Source organism: Oryctolagus cuniculus, chromosome 20, assembly GCF_964237555.1.
Source record: "Oryctolagus cuniculus chromosome 20, mOryCun1.1, whole genome shotgun sequence".
NCBI lineage: Eukaryota > Metazoa > Chordata > Mammalia > Lagomorpha > Leporidae > Oryctolagus > Oryctolagus cuniculus.
Window position 1 is genome coordinate 14,322,633 of NC_091451.1, and position 23,464 is coordinate 14,346,096.

At 49.9% G+C, this 23,464-nt stretch overlaps 1 protein-coding gene across 15 annotated transcripts in view; it reads left to right on the top strand.

Annotated features, from left to right (window-relative positions):
* The window catches only part of RAD51B (RAD51 paralog B), a 682,004-nt gene that overhangs the window by 610,866 nt on the left and 47,674 nt on the right, over positions 1 to 23,464 (top strand). For 4 of the 15 annotated variants that reach the window (XM_051826348.2, XM_002719555.5, XM_051826345.2 and 1 more), the window contains 2 exons: positions 8,401 to 8,479; positions 19,807 to 20,240. In XM_051826348.2, coding sequence (XP_051682308.1) covers positions 8,401 to 8,478 — 78 coding nt within the window. In that variant the 3' untranslated portion in view covers position 8,479; positions 19,807 to 20,240. Of the gene's footprint in view, positions 1 to 8,400; positions 8,480 to 8,923; positions 9,212 to 16,108; positions 17,115 to 19,806; positions 20,241 to 23,464 lie in introns of those variants that run through there. The other 11 variants (XM_070065142.1, XM_051826344.2, XM_051826337.2 and 8 more) reach the window with 6 other exon arrangements.

A 23,464-nucleotide genomic window follows, 5' to 3' on the forward strand; every position in this document is an offset into this window, starting at 1 on the left:
GCGTCTTCAACAGGAAATCCTGCTCACCTTTCTCCGCCAGCTCATTCTACTGTGTCCTTCACCCTCAACCACTGTGAGATCTGGGGGAATGAGTGGGAAAGGGAAGAAAATAGAAGAGAGGGAGGATTCATGACCAGGGTGAAAGGAAGCCTTCCTGGCACTGGAATTGGGGAAGAGAAAGTGGAAGAATTGGTGCCAGCTTGCCCTCGGCGTATGGCTGCCCCTTCATAGCTGCTTTCCTGGGCCACAAGGGCGTAACTCACTGTTTCCTGAAGTTGGGGCTCTATTGCGAGAACTCATGTAACCTGCCAGGACCAGAACTCCATAAAAGCAGCCTCCAGAACAGCCCGGATTCCAGGTTCCTGACATCTTTCACTGGGCCTCTGTGGCCACCCATGAAGAAGAGCTGGCCCAGGCTCTGCCGGGAAAGGGTCACACCCAAACTCCAAAAGGAAGACGCAGATACCATCCCTAGAAGGCGTCACCGTCCTGGGGTTCCCCTGCCCAGCACCTCCTGTTCTGTGGCTCCTTTTCCACTTTCTGAGCCTCTTACAAGTGGGATCAGGCCAGGAAAAACATGTGATGCTATAGCGAGCTGAAACCAAGGACTTGACTCTGGGCCTGCCCAGGCTGAGAATCTTGGCAGTGAGTGATGGGCAGCCTGCCCTTCTCTGGGGCATCTCCTGCTCTGGCTTTGGGAGGAGAGCACCAGATAAGTCCTCAAAGCGGGGATGAGTCAGTAGTCTCTGCAGGGCACCAGTGTGTGCGTCTGCTCACTCATTCCTTCTTGCATCTCACAGTGGAGCTTCTGTTGTTTGTGTGGCGCCCTACTGCGGGTTGTCGTTCCAGGAACAGCAGCAACAATGATGAGGGTCCCTTCCTTCAAAGAGCTGAAGGTACATTCAGGTAAAACAGGGAGCAGTGCAGGAATCATTAGTTAGAGAGGTGCAGACAGCATGTGATCGGATTAGAGAGATGACCCCAGGCTGCAGAAATCCACGTGAGCTCCTGGAAAGGATAGCGTTTATACAGGATGGAAGGCTCAGTAGGATTCCGGACATTCAGTGATGAAGGTCAGAAGGGAGACTGCCACTGTGGAAACCCAGGAGCAGCTGAGGCAGAGGGGGGGGGAGAGAGAGAGAAAGAGAGAGAGAGGGAGAGAGAGGGAAAGAGGGAGAGAGAGGGAGAGGAAGGGAGAGAGGGAGAGAGAGGGAGAGAGGGAGAGAGAGGGAGAGGGAGAGAGAGAGAGGGAGAGAGAGAGAGAGAGGGAGAGAGAGGGAGAGAGGGAGAGAGGGAGATCCCCTTTTTGTCTTGAATCCTGCAATATCCGCATGCAGAAATAAATGCTCTTATTGCTACTGTCTATTGGGAAGTGGCTTGATCTGTTTGTGCCAGATCAGGGGCTGCCATTTTGGAAGCTGGAACCAGGCAGCCCTGGTTGGAACCTGGCTTCAGCACTTGCAGAACACCTACTCAAACGGTTGTGCAGATCAGTGTCTGTTGGCTGGTGCCCCTCTCGTCAGCATTGTCACGTGGAGCCCTGGAAGCCTTTCCTGCCCATCCCAGTCCTATGGCACTGGCACTGCCCACTGCTTTAGATCCACTCCACTCCTCTGAGAGTATTCTATCAAATGAAAACACACCTGGGGGCCGGCACTGTGGCCTAACGGTCAAGACTCCTGGTCTGCAGTGCTGGCATCGCATATGGGCACCAGTTCAAGCCCTGGGGCTGCTCCACTTCCAATCAGCTCCCTGCTGATCTGCCTGGGAAAGCAGTGGAAGATAACCCAAGTGCCTGGGCCTCTGCACCCACGTGGGAAGACTGGGAAGAAGCTCCTGGCTCCTGGCTTTGATTCGGCACTGCTCTGGCTGTCTCGGCCATTTGGGGAGTGAACCAACAGAAGGAAGACCTTTCTCTCTGTCTCTCCCTCTCACTGTAACTCTACCTCTCAAATAAATAAAATAAAATATTAAACAAAAAAGAATTCTAAAATATTGATGAATATTTTTGTAAACAGAGGAGGAAGTATACTCATTAGAGTGCAAAGTTGAGCTGGTCTAATATGAAAGAAACATTGAAGAGAAAACAGCCTGGTTATTTGTAGAAGGTGAGATTAGCACCTCACAGTCCCATACATCCACCATGTGGAGCTGCAGTCTTCCTAAGCCCCACACATCTACACTCATTTTTTTTTTTAAAGATTTATTTACTTATTTGAAAGAGTTACACAGAGAGAAAAGGAGAGGAAGAGAGAGAGAGGTCTTCTGTCCACTGGTTCACTCCCCCAATTGGCCGCAACAGCTGGAGCTGCACTGATCTGAAGCCAGGAGCCAGGAGCTTCTTCCAGGTCTCCCACGCAGGTGCAGGGACCCAAAGACTTGGGCCATCTTCTACTGCTTTCCCAGGCCACAGCAGAGAGCTGGATCAGAAGTGGAGCTGCTGGGGCTTGAACCGGTGCCCACATGGGATGCTGGCGCTGCAGGCGGCGGCTTTAAGCACTACACCACAGCACTAGCCCCCTACACTCATTCTTGCTCAATTACATTTTTCTTTGACCCCCTCAGAGCGTTCCAAAGCCAACTTCACACTCTGCCCGCAGGCTAAGTATCATCAAAAAATTCCACACTCCAGAGCATCAAGCCTCCCTACAGGGCACTGCGGATTGCAGAAGATAAAATGTCACTTGACAACAACCCGAGATACACAGCTTGGAACACTCCAGATTTATGGGATAGCTGAACACCTGAAACCTCACAGCCTGAATTATCTACTGGGGGGTAGGGGTGGGTGATATAGTTTGTTTTAGAATAGGGCAGTTTCTGGTTTGAAAGGTAAAAGGCCCAAGGGCATGGGGTATTGATTCAGGTCAAAAAAGGAAGGAATCTATGCATATTCACAAAGAATCATGGCAGGCTAGCGCCGTGGCTCACTAGGCTAATCCTCCGCCTTGCGGCGCCGGCACACCGGATTCTAGTCCCGGTCGGGGTGCCGGATTCTGTCCCGGGTGCCCCTCTTCCAGGCCAGCCCTCTGCTGTGGCCCGGGAGTGCAGTGGAGGATGGCCCAAGTGCTTGGGCCCTGCACCCACATGGGAGACCAGGAGAAGCACCTGGCTCCTGCCATCGGATCAGCGCGGTGCACCAGCCACAGCGGCCATTGCCGGTAAATAGGAAGACCTTTCTCTCTGGCTCTCTTTCACTGTCCACTCTGCCTGTCAAAAAATAAAAATAAAAATAAAAGAATCATGGCAAACATCATTTTTGCCCCTGGAATCTGCTGGGCTACTTCACTCAGGTGGACGCTAAACTGTCTTGATTAGAAAACCTGTGTATACCTTTGCCCCAGTCCATTGATGTGTATGTGGGCATCTAAACTCCTTGATGGTTCTCTGGTTGTTCTTCTGTTTGTCATTTTCTCTTCTGGGTCCTAGTTCAAACACATTGCCTCAGCCATGTTTGATCAGGGGAAGAGGAGGACAGTCACCTCCCTCGTTTCACATACTGGGTCTCCGTGGACATAACCTGTGAGACCACACTAGAATTTTGAGAATCGCATCTCACAGCCAATTCATAATTTTTAAAAAGTTATTATTTTATTTATTTGAAAGACAGAGAGAGAGTGAAAGAGAGAGAGAGAGAGAGAGATCTCCCATCAACTAGTTCAACTCCCCAAATGGCCACAATGTCTAGGACTGGGCAGGCCAAAGCCAGGAGCCAGGAACTCCATCCAGGTCCCCCACCTGGGTGTCAGGGACCCAAGCACTTGGACCATCTTCCGTTGCTTTCCCAGGTGCATTAACAGGGAGCCGTTTGGAATCAGAGCAGCCGACACTTGATCCAGGGCTGCAATATGGCACGCTGGCATCACAGGCAGTGGCTTAACCCACTGCACAGTAACACCAGCCCCAGAGCTGACTTACAGTGAATTGTAGCCAACCAACACTCCTAATCCATTTTCTTAAGATTAAATCTCATCTTTGCCATTCTGCAACCAATAGCTGATGCTCTGTTCTCAAGGACAGGGCTTGACACTTATTTCAATAAACTCACACCCTAAAAGAGATGTACAATTTGTCCCGACAGCGTAGCCAAATTGAAATTTCTTTGGATACCAAGATTGTCTCATCCCACATAATGAACTTCCTCTGCATGTTTTGTCTTCTGTGACTTCCCTTCTGTTCAGCATCCCGTCGGTGGGTTTAATTCCCTGGTCCTCAAGTCCAGACACCACCTCCTTAGTGAGGTCTTCTCATTTACTGACCCCACTCCTCCACTGTGCACACAATCATCTAACACTTTTTTATTTTATTATCGTATTGCCTCCTTATAGGGGAAGCTTTACTAGGGTGACAATTTTTTTCAGTTCTGCTGGATTCCATTTTTGTTGCATGGCTGAAATGCATAAGTGCCCTCATCCAGGCCGGGAAGAGTGTTGACTGTGACAGGACTAAGGCTGGAATCCAGTACATTCTACTAGAGAATGCTGCCCCTCACCAGTCTGCTACCGACTCTTTGGTCCCTATAAATCCCCTTTCTGGTATTAGTGTCCAGCTCAACTGCTCTTCCCTTTACCCAGAAGGCTGTTGAGAGAGTTTATAACATTTTTTTTGCTGAAAACAGATATTTCATGTTGGTGGTAGCCCTGTGATCTCTCAATCTGGAAATTCCTTCCCAAAAAATAGGGCAGTGGGATTCATCTGACATAACTGATCACTTCCTCTTTTAACTGCACACAGATCATCTCTGTGATGGCTCATTTTGAACCCAGGCTCCAGCAGGGTGTTGATGAGTGACCCATCCTGCAAACCCTTTGAGTTCCTGGAGAGGGAGGGCCCTCCAGCTAAGCGATCGTCTTGGCTGGGGCTCAGGCCTACAGTGGGCAGTAGATGGTCGATGGAGGTCTACCACGTTGGAAGTCCAGGCCCAGACGCCACTGCTGTGTCAGATCGGAATGTCACATTTCTTTTCCTGCACATTGGAGTACCACAGTCTTTCTCTGAGTCTCAGCTTCTGCAGTCCATAAATAAAAATCGTAGTATAATTATCAGAAGTGTAGTATAGTACTTTGTTGATTTGCATTTATTTGTGCTCTCTGCTTTCATGTCTAGTTGCCACAAACAGATCATAAAGATCTGAGGCTGTAGATATGTTTGGTTTCCTTTTCTTGCCATTCCATCCAAAGGACTTATCTTTCTCCTGTTTCCTTTTCTCCCATTCTTTCTGACATGGTTTAGGCTGTTGTCATCTCATCGCTGACTTAGCGCAATGGCTTCCTGACTGGCTCCAGGCCTCCCATCTCTTGCTATTCTAGCCTAGACTCTTTAATCAAGTTAATTGCCTGGAACCTGGCTACTCAAAGTGTAGTCCTTGGGCTTGCATTAGTCTGCTTTTTGTTACGTTAACGAAAATACCTGAAAAGAGCTTCTTGGAAAAGAAAAGGTTTATTTCAGCCTACAGTTCAGAGATCACAGGTCACGATTGGAATACCCATTGTATAGCATCTGACAGAGGCTGGTCCTGACAGGTGAGGGGGAACCATCACGTGGTGATCCAGGAAACCCAGGGAGAACCTAGGCCGAACTTGAACTCAAATAATAGCTTTCTCATGAGAGCCACCCTTGGAGGGCATGCCCCCAATGACCTAAATATCTCCCACTAGCCTCATCTCCTACTCCCCACACCTCACCATCAGTCCATCAACCATTAGCATTAACATGTCAGAGTTTAAACATCTGCATGGGTTTTGGGGAGACAAGTCCTACTGTACTCATAACAGGGTGGTAGCATCAGCCTCTCTTGGGAGCTGGCTAGAGATTCAGACTCTTAGGCTGTACTCAAGCTCACGGAGTCAGAATCTGCACGTAAGCAGGACCCACAAGTGATTCATACCCATTTCAGAGTTTGGGAAGCACTGTTCTACCGCGTCAACTCCCTACTCAGGGCATCCTTAAAACTTCAAGTCGCACGATCCCCAGACTATCTCATGCTGAAAAAGAATCCTCCTGAATTAATGTTTTTGGCATAAATGTGTAAATACCCACTTGCACCTTCTAGTCACTGCTTCTGAGAATGCTCAACAGGTTCATCTGGGTGACTTTAGAGCCGTTATCAACATTACCAAGATGCAACTGGAGACTTCCTCCTGTGAACACAAATCACATTGGCTTTTTGGTGAGCAAGGTTAAGTTTCACTTGAGAAGCCTATGTGATGGGCTGATTGGAACTGTTCCTGTTACTTGTTGTTGCACACTTCTGTGCAGTTGACACAGCGACAAGCATCTTCTACATTTAATTTCATCCTCACAATAATTCCGCGTAGGCTGATGTTTGCATCCCCATTTTACATGTGAAGAAACTGAGGCTCCAAAAGCTTAGGTGGCCCCGAGTCACAGCGCTGGTTGACGCTCAGGCCGTGGTCTAGTGACAGCCATCTGAGATGCAGTGGTTGAGAAGTGGCGCTGAGTACACAGGTGACCCTAGGTAGGAGGAGCTGACGCTCTCCGAGGTCACTCAGCTTCCTTTCCCACTTCGCTTCATTGTCACCCGGCTGTTGTCCACGTCCACGTGGTTGGAGCTTGTGCCTGCCCTTGATAAAGGAGAATGGAAAGAGCGTGCGACTTTCTCGTGAAAACATTTCCCTGTCATTTGTTCTCTTAGTCAATGATTGGTCACAGAGCCAGAGCCACACCTGGTTGCAAAAGAGGGCAGAGAAATGTCGAAACGTGGGGAGTTATTTACTAAAAGGAAGAAGGGGAATGAGTGGTGGGGACATTGCAGGCTCTGCCATAGGCACCCTGTGGATTAGGTGGAAGAGCTAGATTCAAACCCCGTGACGAAAACCTGTGCTCTTCCTCCCTGGCTCACGGTTGACAGTCGGTAAATGTTTGTTGAATTGAGATACCTGATATAATATGTGTGCACCTTTTGGTTACTTGAAATGATCTCTCCCTTCTCTCTCCTGCCTCCCGGCTTACCTAAGTGATTCTCTGCCAAATTGTCACTATTTTTGATGATGTTATTTTAATTTGTCAAACAGGAAACTGATATTCATGAACATGATATTCATGAGTACATCGATTCTTCAGTGTTCTATAGAACCATAGGAGTTGTGATCATGAGTCAGGGATGATGATTTTTGATTTAATGACCAAATGACCATCTCCTTACAAGTACATGTTGTCTGAGAAGGATACCATAGTTCAAAACATTTTTAAAAAGATTTATTTATTTGAAAGGAGGAGTTACAGAGAGGCAGAGGCAGAGAGAAAAAGAGAGAGAGAGAGAGAGGTCTTCCACCTGCTGGTTCACTCCCCAAATGGCCACTACGGCCGGAGCTTTGCTGATCCGAAGCCAGGAGCCAGGAGCTTCTTCCGGGTCTCCCACATGGGTGCAGGGGCCCAAGGACTTGCACCATCCTCTACTGCTTTCCCAGGCCACAGCAGAGAGCTGGATCAGAAGTGGAGCAACTGGGACTTGAACCAGCGCCCATATGGGATTCCAGCACTGCAGGCAGCAGCCCCACCCGCTACACCACAGTACTGGCCCCTCCAAATATTTGATATCTTGTTGTGGCTGGTGTGTCAGTCTAGTCTCAGAGGGATGAAGTGACATTTGACTCATGTGCCTGCAGATCTCCTGGCAGGTCAATGATGTAGGCTGAGCCTGGCTGGGCAGCTGTGTTCCAGATCTCTCTCACCCTCCCTCTGAGGTAGCGGACTGGCTTGGACGTGCTTTTCACTGGCCATGGCAGAAGCATAGGGAATCAAGTGGAAACGCATAGGCTTCTTGAGGTCCAGGCTTGGAACAAATAGGTCTAGCCTCTCGGTGAGCCCAAGAAATCATGTGGCCAAACCCGCAGTTAAGGGCTGTGGAAAACGTGCTGCACCTGCAGAGAGAATGTAGCCGTGCGGTAAGGGGTGAAGACAACTCGGAAGAGCTGTATGGTGAGGGATCGAGGCCAACAAAGCAGCAGACCATTCCTCTGCCTTTAGCAACTTATTTTCAGAATTTGCAATGGCAAAAAAAATTTTTTTTACAGTAGCTTTTTTTTAGTAAAATAACGAGGCTTATGAATAAAATTAGAGAATCAGGCTTTATCTTTGAGCAGAAAGGTAGTTATTTAAGCATTGACATAAAATAATGAGGGCTCTTTCTACAAGAATTGGTTCAAGAAGATGTTATTTTGTGTCAGAGCATTGGTAGCACATGCACAGCCTTCCAAGATGAGCACTTTGAGAGGCGACCACTTACTGGAAAGTTCAGTTCTAAAACAGTGCGTTTTAATCAGTTTTATGGCTTGCAGCCATGTGCTGCCACTTGCTGTCTCAGAGTAGGAAGCGGATGAGCAGACTCGGCCTTGATCCTTTTGTTAACCTGGGGAAAATGTGATCTTTCTGGTGCAGATCCTCATTGCCAAGTCCCCTGTGGCTCCCTTCGCCTCGTTTGTCTACACCATCAAGGACGAAGGCCTGGTCCTTTAAGGTAAGATCCTTGGTTTAAGCCGTTTCTTCAGACTGGTTGTGCTCCGTGCTGCGTAAGCATTGCTAGGGGAAGTTACGGCCGTGATCCTGCCAGAAGCAATGTCAGACAGAATCACAGGCCACGAGGAACCGGCCAGTGACACAGACCTGGACGAGATCAAGATCAGAGACCGGCAACTGTGGCAAGGGTTTCACAGAAGGTGGAGGTGAGGATGGGGGAGAGCTACCGAATCCCAGAGCAGGATGAGCCGGCTGAAACACTGAGGTGAAACACGGAAGCTGGGACAGGCCACACGTCTCTGCAGAGGCGCGGAGGAGCCTCAGGGCGCTCCCACTTAGCAAACCCAAGACCCCTCTCGCTGGGCAGCCCATGCGCACTGTGCCGAGGCTCCCTGGCCTCGTTCTAGCTACTCCAGTGCCTTTTCCTGTGCTCACACCCCCACAGGGCCCTCCTGCTGGAGAGCAGCCTTGCTGACCTGCACCTTGCGATGTGGACCTGGGACCCAGGAGGCACTGAGTTCCTGCTCAGGGTGGAGGACCCCAAAAACCACAGCCTGGAACTCACTGGCGGCTCATCCCCAGGGGGCCCATACACTGGTGGTTAGGAAAGGTGCCGGGTTGCAAGCCTTTACCGAGAACAATGAACATGAAGGAGTACATTCAATCCACCATTAAACCTAGAAAAGAGTCAGCCCACAGGGTGCGATGTCAAAAACTGCCCTGAGGATTAAGAAGGGTCCCCAGAGAAGTGCTCAGAATAAAAGTCTGTCGGGCAGGAGGCCCCATCCACAGAGCTGCCCAGGTGAACAACTGGCCTGGGCCATACAGGAGCATATTGGCCCTTGCTGTCTGTGGGAGGCCTGTCTGCCTTGTAGAGTGTTGTAGGCTGAGCGTTCTTCTCATGCCTGGAAGCAGGCAGTCCCTGCAGTATCCCCAGGGAGACCCTGTTTTGCAGAGCAGGGATTCTCTGGGGGCAGCCTGGAGGGTCCTGCCCCTGCTTCTCACCCAGGAACGGGCTGCAGCCTTCGCCTGCCTTCCCCGTCTGCAGCGCCGGCTTCTTAAAGGGCTCGCAAAGCAGCCTGTTTGGTGCAGCTGATCCCCCCTGCCAGGGACTCTCAGGTCCACAGAAATTTGGGGTAAGAACGACTGACCTTTGGCTCTTAGCCTTTGACTTCTGCAATCCAAGTTCCTGGGTAAATATTATTTTTTTACAATTGCAAATATTGTTTTCTGACAAAGCAGCAGCGACTTGAAGACGAGATTAAGCAAGGCAAACAGTAGGCCCCTTTGTTCTGCGCTCTCTAAGGGTGTGTAACTAACAAGCAATCAGAAAGCCAGACTTGTGTTTACCCAGTGCACAGTGCGGCTCTGAGCTCTTCATTTTCAGAGGCTTTCTTAAAAGATTAGAGGTCTAGCAAACAGCCAACGTGGATGAAGGTCTCAAGAAATTCTATGGAAGATAAATGCAGGAGGCGAAGAGGCAGTTCCACCCACCCGGCCGTGATACGATTCTTGTGCCTGGATCACTGGCAAACAGCCTTCCTAAAGTCTGGTCTGCTTTGAGTAACCTGGGAGACAGTATTTGCAGGAACAAGATGCATTGAGTTACCTCTCTGATGTCCATTGCTAGGATCACGGTTCTGACAGGGAAGAGAAAGGAGAGACTAGAGATAAAACCAACTGGAAGAGGTTTAAAAAAAAGGAAAAAAGGACAAGAAAGGCGTATCAGAGAAAAGTCGGAAAGCAAAGGAGAAAATGGGTGATTAAGGGAGGCTGGCGAGAAGCTGTGTGCCCAGGAGGGAGATTCAGGAAACTCTCCTGGTGCAAGAACCCCAACCTGCAAAAAAAATCGCCCGGGAGACCTCGGAACCTCGCCTGGGTGCTGCCTGAGCTCTTGATTCCATTCCCCGCCCCCACCCACACCCCTCTCTGAGAGCTTGGACACTCAGCCATGCCATGGCACAGGGACCTCTGCCTCCCCCACCGCACCTTCTTGCTTTGTGCTGCTAAAGAGTTTGGGGAAACAAAAAAGGAGTTCTTCTACCCCAGAAAAACAAGGGTCCCTGCTTTATCCAAAAGAACCCTTGGGTTTCAGTTCCAGCTCTGGCAGGATCTTCAGGAAATCTCCCAGGACCTAGTTTTGTCAGCTTGAAAATGCAAATGGTCACCTTCATTCCAGGCGTTCAAAGCCCTGTTGCAACCCCCCAGTGGGTTGAAATGAAATTGATGAGTCACCACTGGCATTTGGGGAGGTAGGAAGGAAGGAAGAGGAGGAGTCGGGGGAGGGAAGGAAGGAAAGAACAGAAAATCTCGGATTAGATCCCACAGGTTGTGTGGCTTCATAGAGCATCGAGTGTGTGTGTGTGTGTGTGTGTGCACGTGTGTGGGTGCGTGCGTTCTGAGTCCGTGTCTGGGGCTTCGGTGTTAAATGTTCTGCCCGCTCGGACTGTAGTAGCTGGCCTGGGTGATCTCTGTCCCCTCTCCCAGCTTTATCTGCCTCCCCCAGATGAGGAGCCCACCCTTCTCTCAGCTCAGTACACTGGTGCCCTTGAGGTGTCCACACCGGAACATAAAAGCCGATTCCCCACCCATCCCTCTGCCGCCACCCCATTCTTGCCAGATGACCCAGCTAAAAGACACCTGCACCATTCCCCAGGTTTAAAGTAAAGAAACCCTTGAACTCTGGGTGGTGGACTTGGAAAGGCACCAGCAGTCAAGGCCAAGGAGCTTTCCTGGCTTGAGAGCTGCGGGCTGGCGTGGAGGCTGGTGCAGCAGCCCTGGGTGGGGTGGGGAACACATGTGTGAGGTGTGTGCAGACTGCGAGGGGACTGGAAGGGGACGGGCAGCTCCTGGGCGGGTGAAGAGGGACACTGCCCGCCTGCCTGCCTTGACATCTGTTCTTTGTGATAGGGCCTAGCGGGAGTGAGGAGAAGGAAGGGTCTTGGGGCCGCCCCGGGGGCGGGGGCTGTCAGGGAATGTGGGAATGCTCCCCCAGGGTCTTTCATCCCCAGCGAGCCCCGCCATCCCAGCCGCCTGAATACCTGAAGAACCCCTGAGTGCAGGGCGCAGGCAGGGGATAAAAGGTGAGGGCGGAAACTCAATTCACGGGCTCCCCAGGCCGTTCCCCCTCTCAAGGATTAGGCTGCTGACAACAGGCAGCAAGCGGGGGCCTTCCTCCCTCCCCTGCCTTTGTTCCCTGGGAGGGCAGGGGACAATAAAAGGGCGAGCTGGGGAGACCGAGGGGCTGGCTGGAGATTTCTCAGGCCAGCTTTTTGAAACACTTGAAGGAGCCGGCCCATGCTATTGTCATAGTAAAATAGGAAGCGGAACTATTCTCCTTGTGCAAAAGAGAAGAAAGAAAGAGAGGGAAAGTAAAAGAAAGTAAACCCAGCCTTCCAGCATCTTCAGGAGGCCAGGGACCCGGGCCATTAACATGGTAATAGGGTCGCGTGGGCATCTGCTTTGTCTGTCCCGCTCCTGTGCAGGTCCTGGCCTTTCTCAGCTGGGCCCAAGGCCCTGGAAATACTTGGTTCCCAAAGAAGAGGGGAGCAGCTCATAGCCGCCAGCTTCCCAGCAAATCGGACTCAGAGAGGGGCTCAGGTCCCAGGCGGAGGCAGGTTCAGCCCCTTTGTGCATCCCAAGTGGGAGAGGGGTGCATGGGAGTAGGGGGATCCCATGAATCCATTCTTCCTTTTGCCCGCTGGGTTCAACACAGAAGTCCCAGTGGCCACCAAATGGAAGCTTCGAGGGCTGGGAGGGGAGCAGGGCCAGACAGTGAGGGAAGCGCAGGTGCAGGATTTGGGGAGTGGCTTTAATGGGGCGGCACGCCTACTGGGCTGCAGGAGGGAAGCAAGTGTTCACAGGGAACCCCACCTCTGTGGTCGTCCTATCTTTTGTTTCCTCAAGGAGCCCCAAATGTTGTGCCACCAAAAGTACAGCAGGGGCTCCAGGGCAGGCTGGTTGCTGACACTACAGGAGGCCTAGGGGACACCCGGGCCTGTGCTCCCAGAAGGAGCCAGACTTCCAATGGGGCTCAAGGGCCGAACACCTGTGGACTCCTAAGGAAGGGACCGCCCTGGAGGGTGAGCGATTGGTTCAAAGGGCCCCTTGCTGACTCCTTGTGCTTTTCTTCAGGAATCCAGAGGAGCATTTGAAAGAAGCCAAAGCCAGGCGCGGCGTTTCGCTAGGCCACTGAGATGCCCCTATCGCATATCTGAGTGTGAGGGGTTGAGGCTCCACCTTCTGAGTCCAGCTCCCTGCTAATGCAGGACGGGGAGGCAGCAGTAATGGCTCAAGGAATTGGGGGCCCCTGCCAGCCACATGGGAGACCTGGGCTGAGTTTCCAGGTCTCAGCCCTTTGGGGCATTTGGGGAGTGATCCAGCAGATAGGAGCTCTCTTTGTCTCTCTGTATGCCACTCAAATAAATAAAATTTTATAAAAATGTGACTATTTTCAACAGGACAGGAGATATCTTAGCTTCTCAGTAAGACAGAAGTGTATTATTTTTATAAAATTGAGAATCCAGTGAATTCTGGTGCTAGGTTTAGGTTTGCATGAGCAGCGTGAACCTTGGGATGGGCCAGGGAACCTCAAAGGAGACCAGGGCACCTTCCAGAGAAGGTTCTAGAAATGAAGCTAATTTCTTCTTTCTAAGGCCACTCAGCAGCCAGCAGAAAACCAAGAAGCAGTGATGTTTTGGAGCTGGGAAGCTCTGTGCCTTGTCTTTCTGGCTTTGCCTTTGCCATCAACACTGGTTTGTTTGATCACCTTTTGAGGCATATTGGGGGAGGCATTAATCTCCTCTGTTTGTTCCCTTGTCACAAAGTTGCGGCGAATTCTTCCACCCCATTTTCTTAGTTTCTAAGCCAACTGGGTGATTTATTGAGAAATTCTTTCCCCCCAAATACCACCCTCTGAGCTCATCAGATTTCAGTGTTTCTGCCTCGGGGACTCACGGTGACCCAGGAGATACCAGTCTGTTTCCGTGCAGGTACGGAGGAGGAGTCTGTATGGTAAATACACCCCCTCACACACACCCCCACACCCACCCACAGCCCTGGAGATCAGAGAAGCAGAGAGAGGGAACTCCTCTCCCAGAGATCACAGGGAAGAGGAGAGAGTGCACAGCTCATGTTGTCCCCAGCCAACCAGGTGCCATTGCAGCCCCAAAACGCTCATCCAGGCTACAACTTTGTCCCTTGCTGCTGCCTCTTGGTGTGAGGTTTCCCAGGGGAAATGAGGAAGGGCTCCCACCTGCCCAGTGCTGGCTCCTCCTTGTTATTTTGTTTTAAGGTTAATTTTATTTATTTGAAAGGCAGAGCAGCGGAGAGGGAGAGAGAAACAGAGAGGGAGAGAGAGACAGAGAGAGAGGGAGAGCTATTCCATCAGCTGGTTCACTCCTCAGATGGTTACAATGGCTAGGGCTGGGCCAGGCTGAAGCCAGGAACTCCATCCTAGTCTCCCACATGGATGGCAGAGGCCCAAGCACTTGGGACATCACCTGTTGCCTTCCCAGGTACATTAGCAGGGAGCCGGCTGGGAAGCAGCGCAGCCTGGATTCTAACTGGTACCGTGATATGGGATGGATGCCAGCATCACACTTGGTGGCTTAATCCACTGTGCCACAACGCCAGCTCCGGTCTCCTCTTAACACTCCCTTTCCATCCCCTCTCCAGGACGTCTTCCCCCGCTGGTCTTACACTTCATTTATTCTTTATCCTCTGGCTATTAGCCTCAAAGAGATTTTGATGTCAGTGTGGAAAAGTAATTTTTAAAACAGTTTTGATGTATTTATTTTCATTTTTATTTGAAAGGCAGAAGACAAAGAGCGGCAGAGATTCCCTGTTTGCTGGCTCACTCCCCAGATGCCTACACCGGCCAGGGCTGGGCCAGACTGAAGCCAGGAGACAGGAACTCGATCCAGGTCTCCCACGTGAAGCGGCAGGGACACAGAGCTTGGACAGGGACACAGTGCTTGGGCAGGGACACAGAGCTTGGACAGGGACACAGAGCTTGGGCAGGGACACAGAGCTTGGGCAGGGACACAGTGCTTGGGCAGGGACACAGAGCTTGGGCTATCACCACTGCCTCCCAAGGTACTCATTAGCAGGAAGCTGGGTCACAAACAGAGGAGCTAGGACTTGAACCAGGCACCCTGATTTGGGATGGGAACATCCCAATCTGTATCCTAACCACAGTGCCAAATACCCATCCCAATATGGGAAAATAATTTTAGGATAGAACAGTATAGAATACCATAGAACAGGAATTTTGCAGAAGTTAAACACCCAGAATTAACAAATGTCAAAAATTTTGTCCTATTGGCTTCCTATTTTTTTTTTAAATTACAGCAGTAAAACTTGACAAAGCTTAAAACCCCTTTTACCTTTCTCTACTCCGTGTCCCTCTGCCCCGCCACACCGCACAGGAGTCTCAGCTCTCCAAGGCGTGGTGTGTCTTCCCCTCCATCCTCAAAACCTGTCCTGCGTCGCTGTGAATGCACACATTGGAGCAGGGTTTGTGTAGCGTGCACTCCGAATCTGCACAGACGGCTTCCCACGCACACCCTCTCCCAGCGTGCCTCTGTCACTAACCACAATGTGTCTGTGATGTATCTGCATCGATCCCCACATTGATCTTTCACTTGACTTGAGGGATCCACGTCCATTGTGTGACTACACCACACGACACTCACTTCTCTGTGTCTGAATTCCTACTCGTGCATGTGGCTGTGAGGGTTTCTTGAGGGAACGCTCAAAAATGGGATGGCTGGTCAGAGGACGTGCCCATTCTCACCTTGACTGTGTATTTCCCAAATTGTTCTCCAAAGAGTTTTACTAAAGGACACTCCCTCTGGAGATGACAGACCAGTTTCTTTCTTTCTTTTTTTTTTGAAAGCTTTTATTTAATAAATATAAATTTTATAGGTATATGGAATATAAATATAATTTATATATTATAATTTATATAATATACATTATATTATAGTTTACATATAGTATATAATAATTATATATAATTTTACATAATAAATATAAATTTCATATTCATTGGAATAAGCGGTTCTTCCTTCCATACCCGCTGTCCCACCCCCAAACCATCCCACTTCATACTCCCTCTCCTATCCCATTCTTCATTAAAAATCATTTTGAATTATCTTTATATACAGAAGATCAACTGTATACTAAGTAAATATTTCAAAAGTTTGCACCCACACAAGGTATAAAGTACTGTTTGAAGACTAGTTTTACTGTTAATTCTCATAGTACAACTCATTAAGGACAGAGGTCCTACATGGGGAGCAAGTGCACAGTGACTCCTGTTGTTGATTTAACAGTTGACCTCTTGTTTATGACGTCAGTGATCACCCACAGTTCTTGCCCTGAGCTGCCAAGGCTATGGCAGCCTCTGGAGTGGTAGACCAGTTTCTGTGCCGCCGTGTGTAACTGCGGGTTTATGATCACGCTCCCATGGATGATATTCTAATGCATTCTTTATGGATGCCTCTTTTGTCTCCACCTTCGGAGCTTTCTGTAGCCTCATAGCTCTAGAAAGAGCTTCTGCACAGTGTGTGTGCTTTATGCATGTACTTTGGGGATTAACTGATCAAAATCACTTTGCTTGTCCCAGGGTTAACATACACACTCCTCCTGGGGCCGGCACTGTGGCACAGTAGGTTAATCCCCCACCTGCGGCACCGGCATCCCATATGGGCACCAGTTCAAGTCCCAGCTGCTCCTCTTCTGATCCAGCTCTCTGCTGTGGCCTGGGAAAGCAAGAAGATGGCCCAAGTCCTTAGGCCCCTGCACCCACGTGGGAGACCCGGAAGAAGCTCTGGCTCCTGGCTTCGGATCGACGCAACTCCGGCCATAGCAGCCATTTGGGGAGTGAACCAGCGGAAGGAAGACCTTTCTCTCTGTCTCTCCCTCTCACTGTCTGTAACTCAACCTCTCAAATAAATAAATAAAATCTTAAATATATATACACACCCCTCCCAGGGAGAAGAGAGTCTCCCCCTACACTCGGTTTCTAAGTGAAGGCCCTGAGTTCCAGAAAATGGACTGACTTTCACGTCCTTAAAATCAGATTTGTGGTCCTTTCCAAGTATTTCACCTGGACCCCTAAGATTTTAGAAAATCATAAATGTTTTGGGTCCCCGCCTTTTCCAACATGGCAACTTGTCTTTCAGGCTCCATGGACCTTGACTGAGATATTTTAGTCGTCCTGAATGTTGAATCTTGGGATTCTAGGCTAAAACGTATGTGTCACACTGATAGAATGATCCTTCAAGAAACTCCCTGACAGGGCCAGCGCCGTGGCTCACTTGGTTAATCCTCCGCCTGCGGCGCCTGCATCCCATATGGGCGCCGTGTTCTAGTCTTGGTTGCTCCTCTTCCAGGCCAGCTCTCTGCTGTGGCCTGGGAGTGCAGTGGAGGATGGCCCAAGTGCTTGGGCCCTGCACCTGCGTGGGAGACCAGGAGAAGCACCTGGCTCCTGGCTTCGAACCGGCATAGCTCCGGCCGTGGCGGCCATTTCGGGGGGGAACCAGCGGAGGGAGGACCTTTCTCTCTGTCTCTCTCACTGTCTAACTCTGTCAGATAAATAAAAAAATAAAAAAAAAGAAACTCCCTGAGAATACCTGGGTTGTACATTTGGCTGGTGTTTAGATGCTATCAAAACTAATGGTGGCATATGAGTTAGAGAGGGTGACTGCTTCCTTACATAGCACCGTGGAAGAACACAGCCAGTCCAGAGCTGGCATGGCAGCTCAGCTCTATGTGTTTGTCCAAGGACCCAAGCTATTGGCTTGTGGCTCCATCAGGCCTGGGGTGTCGCTCTTGTTGTCACGGCCCAGGATGGCTCAGCATCCCAGTAGCAGGATTTGTGTGGGATGCAGAATGGTGGTGGGAGGGAAGTCATCAAATCATCCTCCTTCCTTTAAGGTCACTGACCAGAAGTGACACACATTATTTCTGTTTATATCCTGTTGGCCAATCTGTATATTTGTAGCAAGAAAGACTGAAAATGTAGTTATTAGTCCAAGTGGCCGTGTATCCAGCTGAATTTGAGGGAGTTCCGATACCATGAGAGAAAGGAAGAAAATGGGTATGTCATGGTTCAGTCCTCGCTGAGAAGCACAATGTAGAGATTAGGCCCCAGGGTGCAATAGTACAGACCCTAGGGCTGGGCTTGTTGTGCGACAGAGTGATAACTCTTGAAATGCAACAGAAATGCTGTGTGTTAAAAATGCTGTCAGGACCCTCCCTCTTAGTTCCAAAATGTAGAACAGAGAAGCAGGCTATCACAGCTCAAAGATCAACACCCCGAAATCTTGTTCCTTGCTCTAGAATAGACTTTCCTGTAGATCAGGACTTTACGTGTGTTTTGCTGTCATGCGGTATGCAAGAAAGAAACTTGGATGGGAGCCATGAGTGCTTATGGCATAAGGCAAGGTACGAACTAGTATCCAAAGTCACAGACTAAACATATTTTTTTTCCAAAGTGTTTTTTCCCATCTGCACTTTTATTTTTCAACATGGAACAAAATGTTATTTGGAACAAGGTCCTAGAGAAAAATTTTATTCCATGGCCTGAACCGTCGTTAGCTTGGAGCCACACTGCTCTCTCAGAACCTGGGAGCCATTTGGCTATCTTTGTAGAGTTAACAATTTGCATTTGTGAAAATGCCCAGGTAATAATAACATGAAAACATGTTAAATCGATTCAGGTTATGGATTTCCTTCAAAAATCTCTTCCAAAAAGGACTTGGTGTTCTTTCTGGAATATGATTTAAGCTCCATTTCAGTGAGTTCAGCTCAGCAAGTATTTATTGAGCATCTACTGTTTGCAAAGATTAGTTCTCAGAGGCGAGGTTGGGGAGGGGAAAGAAGGGTCCTTTTAGTAACTCAAAAATGTAGTTGGAGACTATCTAGTTGTATAATCAAGTGCCAACGGTGCCAGGTCATATCGAGGTTCAGAAATGGGATATGGAAAGAGAACGTTCCGTCCAGGGTGGCCGCGAGGGCTCCCGAGAGTCCGCAGGACTTGACTCGGACTTCAGCTCCAGAGGACGGACAAAAGCCACAATTCCATTGTCCCCTGACACAGGCCAATTTCTTTCGCCATTTGAGGGTAGATCTGGGGACCCTGGGGAATGCTGATTAGTTCCATCACTAATGCTGATTAGTGACAAATGTTGAATCATGCTGACTAATGTGTTCTAAATGGATTGCATCAACAATAAAGGGAACATTGAGAGTCAAGAGTTCAGATCCTGAATTTCACCGTGTGACGGAGCGTAAACGAGTGCTCCGTTTAAACGAGGAGACTCCAGTAAGTTCCCTTGACTAATAAGGTGCTTTACGGACCCAGAGGATGACAGAAATGCTAAATAACAGCCACCATAACGGGCCTGTGCAAGCTCGGGTTATTCTCAGCACGCATTGCATCGGGCCATCCATCAGGTGCCTCCCGCCAGCCCTGTGAAACTTGTGTTTCCTCACACGAGCCCTGAGAACCGACACACGAACTGCGCTCACAAAAAACTGACAGATCCAGGAGCTTTTGAAAAACAACAATCTTCCCTTCTACCTACTGGGGCGTCCTTGTCCCCACAGGACCGCGAGCTGGCCGTGCGCACGCTGCCCTTTCTCTCTGCCGACGTCCGCCCTGCTAGGCTGCTTGAGAACCTGGCCTTCCGCGTCCAGATGTTTGCTGAATTCTGAAGCCCCCCCCCCCCCCCCCCCGGGCCAGCTTCTTTTGTGGCTCTCCAAATCGTTTTCCCACAGCGACTGACCCATGTCCTGAAGGCGCCCTTCAATGCGAGGATAAATGAAGGCCAGGAAGACATGCCCCCCGGGGCTCGCCCACAGCCTCGCAGACAAAGGGCGGCTACGTCTCTCCCCTGCCGCGCAGCTTTCAATGGCGGCCATCCTCGTGGCAGGCTCAGGCATTTGTGCAGGGCCCCGGTGTGCTAGGTGTAGCACAAAACATCCAACTCACAGGCCGGGGCGGCCTTTGTGAGCGCTTCCTGGCTACGGAGGGCAGCTGGCTTTCTCAGGAGAAGCCCAAGAAGAGCTCCTGGATGACCTCTTCCTCCCGCTTTGTCCACGCTCTCAGCGGTCTGGCTTGGCTGCGGGGCCTTAACCCACGCCCTTCCTGTTTCTGGGCGGCTGTGGTGTGGGAGGCCATTGGCTCGGTGGGCCATCAGTGTGGAGAGGGCTGCTGCTGCTTTAGATTGCTGGCGGGAAGTTGGGGTGATTCATAACAAGTTTTTCAAACTCACTCACACTCTCTCTCTCTCTCTCTCTCTCTCTCTCCCCCAACAGAGGCCACAGGGATGCTGTGACCTTTGTCTAGAACTGCCGGGGCTTGATTTGTGAAATGAAACAGGACCGTGCTGCTTAGAAGAGGGACCGGAAGCCAACATAATGGGGATTAATTAGTTGGTTGCTGTTGAGATGGTAACAGATTTGCTCCTGGACCATTGAGCCGGCAGGGAAGGTGAAGAGGAAGAAGCCTTTGTCTCTGGTCTCTAGTGTGTAGGGCTGAGGGCTTTGCGACCCTCAGCCATGTCCACAGGCATAAGAATATAATAATTTGCACTTACATAGCACCTTTTAGCCAGGCACCTCAAAGCAGTTTAACCCCATTAATTAATTAAAGTCCCCAGTCCCCCTGGGGAGAGGAGGAGGAGAACTAACAAGATTTGTAATTACAGGAGCAGACATTTCCCAATAAAGTATTGTCCGCCAAATAAAAAGAGTGGGTGTAAAGGAATTGGGGGTCTCCAAAGAGTAACCGATTCAGAAAGGAAATCATGGGATGATAGGGAGAGCGGGGGTGGGCGTGGGCGTGGGGGTCTGCTGTTGTGTCAGAGGGAGGTCAGAGCCTCAGAATTCATTGACAGCTTCAGAGCCAGTGGAGAAGTTGAGCATGTATGGCGTTAGCGGCATTTGGAGGGTCATTAGTGCCATAACTATTGTAGTGTAAATTCAAGTTTCATTGGTATATTGTGCGCCCTGCAGAACAAAGAGTGAGATTCAATAAGGGATGATTTAATAAAGGATGAAATGATTTCTTTAGGTTTAAAGCCCAAAGCTGGGCCAGTCAATTAGCAAATAAATCAAGTGTTGACCCGTAGGATAATTTAGTCGTTTCCAGTAGAGCACCCTGCCTACCCGCTCCTGCTGGCAGGAGGCTTGTGACTGAGGCGTCGGGCAAAGTCTGGGGCTTCAAGGCAGGCGTTAAACCTTCTGAGCCTTTGCATTGGGACCCCCCTACTAGAATCAAGTCCTTACTGTGTCACGTCTCCTGTTCATGCTCTACAGTGCTGTGCACACCGTGGTCCACTTTGATCAAAACTGAGCAACTGATTCCGCTGGCTGTTTCCTTGTGGGTCCCATTTGCGTCCCAATAACAGCTTTCTGCTTCTCAGGGTTTTGCTTGAGCAGGCAGGCAGCCTCATGTTGGACCCCCAGGAGTGTAAGAAGACAGAAATGGGGGTTGTACCCCCATTCTAACTGTTCCCAGCTTTAGGGGAGAAGCTATCTCTTGTGTCCATGGTTAAATCATCAAAACCTTACTGGTTTTGGTTCTGAGCTGCTATCAGATGGGTCCCTTCGGTTTAAAAGAAGAAAAAGGTATCATATGCGTATATGCTTTTCTGTTGGGGCTCCATCTTTTGTTATGGGGTCTCCTCCACAAAACTTGTGATGAATAAAGAAAAGATATTACTCTTCCTCCCCTACTCTGGGGAAGAGGTCATTTGTTCTGGGACCTCCTACTTCAGTCCGTCTCCACGTTCATCATCGGCCAAGAAAGAAAGCTAAAGAGTTCACACGATAGAATTGTCCTGGAAAGTGTCTAACAGAGGTAAGACGAGTGCATACGTCCATCCCAAATGTCCAGGGTTCAGTGGCTCCCCCCCGCCCCGATACTGCTCCTTTGACCCTGGAAAACACGAGGCCAGTGCTCTACCTAGTCCTCTCCTGCTGCAGGACAGGCCTCTCGGACCAGGCACGTGGCCGAGACAGCCGGAAGCACCGCCTGTGTATGCTGAGCGTGTATTTTTTTTAACCCATACGATGCCATGAATTCATGAGACTAGCTTCCAGCAGCTCCGGCTCCTTTCTGCTGGTTCGGGCAGGGCAGGCTGGCACTTGCCTGGAACCCGGGTACCTTCCTCTGCGGCTTCCTTCTTTTCCTGACATCGTCCTTCTCGCGGTTCAGGAAGCTGTCTCGGCTCAGAGTGCTTACACACTCAGTGCTTCGCAAGAACCTTGTCCTTGTTTGTTTACAGAGCCCACAGCATGCTGGGTAATGCCCCAGCCTCTTCCTGTGTTACCAGAGCAACCTGTGCATTCCCTCAGTGTCTGTCAGGCCACCTTCCTTGCAGACTCACATGCACGCAGCACTTCAAAAAGTTCATGGAAAATGAAATGAGAAGTTTATTTGGGTCTAAAATATTGAAATCTATGCATATGAGAGTCTTCAAAAATTATGAAAAATGAATATTATAGAAAAACTGGGCATGGATTTTGAATTTTTTTTGCACCAAAATGAACTTCTCTTTTAATTCCACTTTTCCCTGAATGTTTTAAAGTCCTCTCATATGTGGCAACAGAACAACTCCATGTTTCCTACAAGGCCTAGAGAATGTGTCAGGTGCCTCCTGTCCTTCCCTTTGTGGGCATCATTTTGCCAAGTTACTGGAGGATGGCAGTTCCGGCCAGATGCCTACTAAGGGTGTTTCTTTTTCTTTTACATTTTTAAACCATTATTTATATGAGAGAGACAGAGAGATCTCCCATGTATTCATTCACTCCCCAAATGCCTGTGACAGCCAGCAGCAAAGCCAGGAGCCAGCAACTCAATCTGGGTCTCCCACGTACGTGGTAGGGACCCGACCACTTGAGCCCCCGACCACTTGAGCCATCACTGCTGCCTCCCAGGATCTGCATTAGCAGGAAGATGCATCAGGAATGGAGTGAGGACTCAAACCCAGGCACTCCGATGTATGCTAAACACTCACCCCCAGAGTCCAGCGTTCTCTCCCCTACTTTGCCAGCTCCTGTCTGTCCTCTTGAGGTCCCGCAGTCTCGGGAGGACTCAGAAGCACGGACTCCCTGCCAGCCCACAGAGTGAACATTTCTGGATCAGCTCAGTGATGCTGAACTCGACGCATAATGTCTTTCGGGTTCCCTACTGCACCCATCGCAGTTACTGCTCAGAGTCAGGACTGTAAAGGTTTGGCCAGCAAAACCAGGATTGCCAAGTGAGAATTCTGGAAATGGAAGAGAAGGATTAGGTAATGGAGGAGAAGTCGGCGAAGGCAAGGGAAAAAATGTGGCCTGAGAATGATTTGGCAGGCTCGTTTTTTCCAAGCTCTGGTTTCGGTATCGTAGCCATCACTTTTGTCCTGTGGAAGGATTTTCTTATTCCCACTACAGAATCCAGAGAGGCAGTTTTTGCTCAAGGGAAGGAAGGAGCCCATCACCCTGCAGGTGAACCCACTGCACCTGCCTCTCTGAGTTGCAGGGAGGACGGCGTTGGGATGAGGACAGACCTTCGAGAACTCCAGACAGATCAGGGAGGAGAGTCAGTAGATCACTCGGTATAGGTCAGGATGCTGCCCGACAAACAACCCCTTCCCAAATCCCCCTGACTTCGGGTGAAGTCTGTGCACATCTCAGAGATGCTGCGGACTCGCCCGCCGTGTAGTGACACAGCCTTGTACTCCGGGACAAGCACGCACTTCCACAGCTGGCACAGCTGGGAGAGCGACGGAGTGTGGACAGTTAAACTCTCCCCTCGAGAAATGACCCACACCACGTCCACTGTCATGGCCAAGCCATCACATAGCCCCCACCTAACTTCACACTTGTCCTGGATTCAGAAGGCAAGTGGAGCTAGATAGTAGTGAACACTTGTTGTGCCTGCCATATACGAGGTATCTTGAAATGCTAGTGGGAAAATAGAATTAAA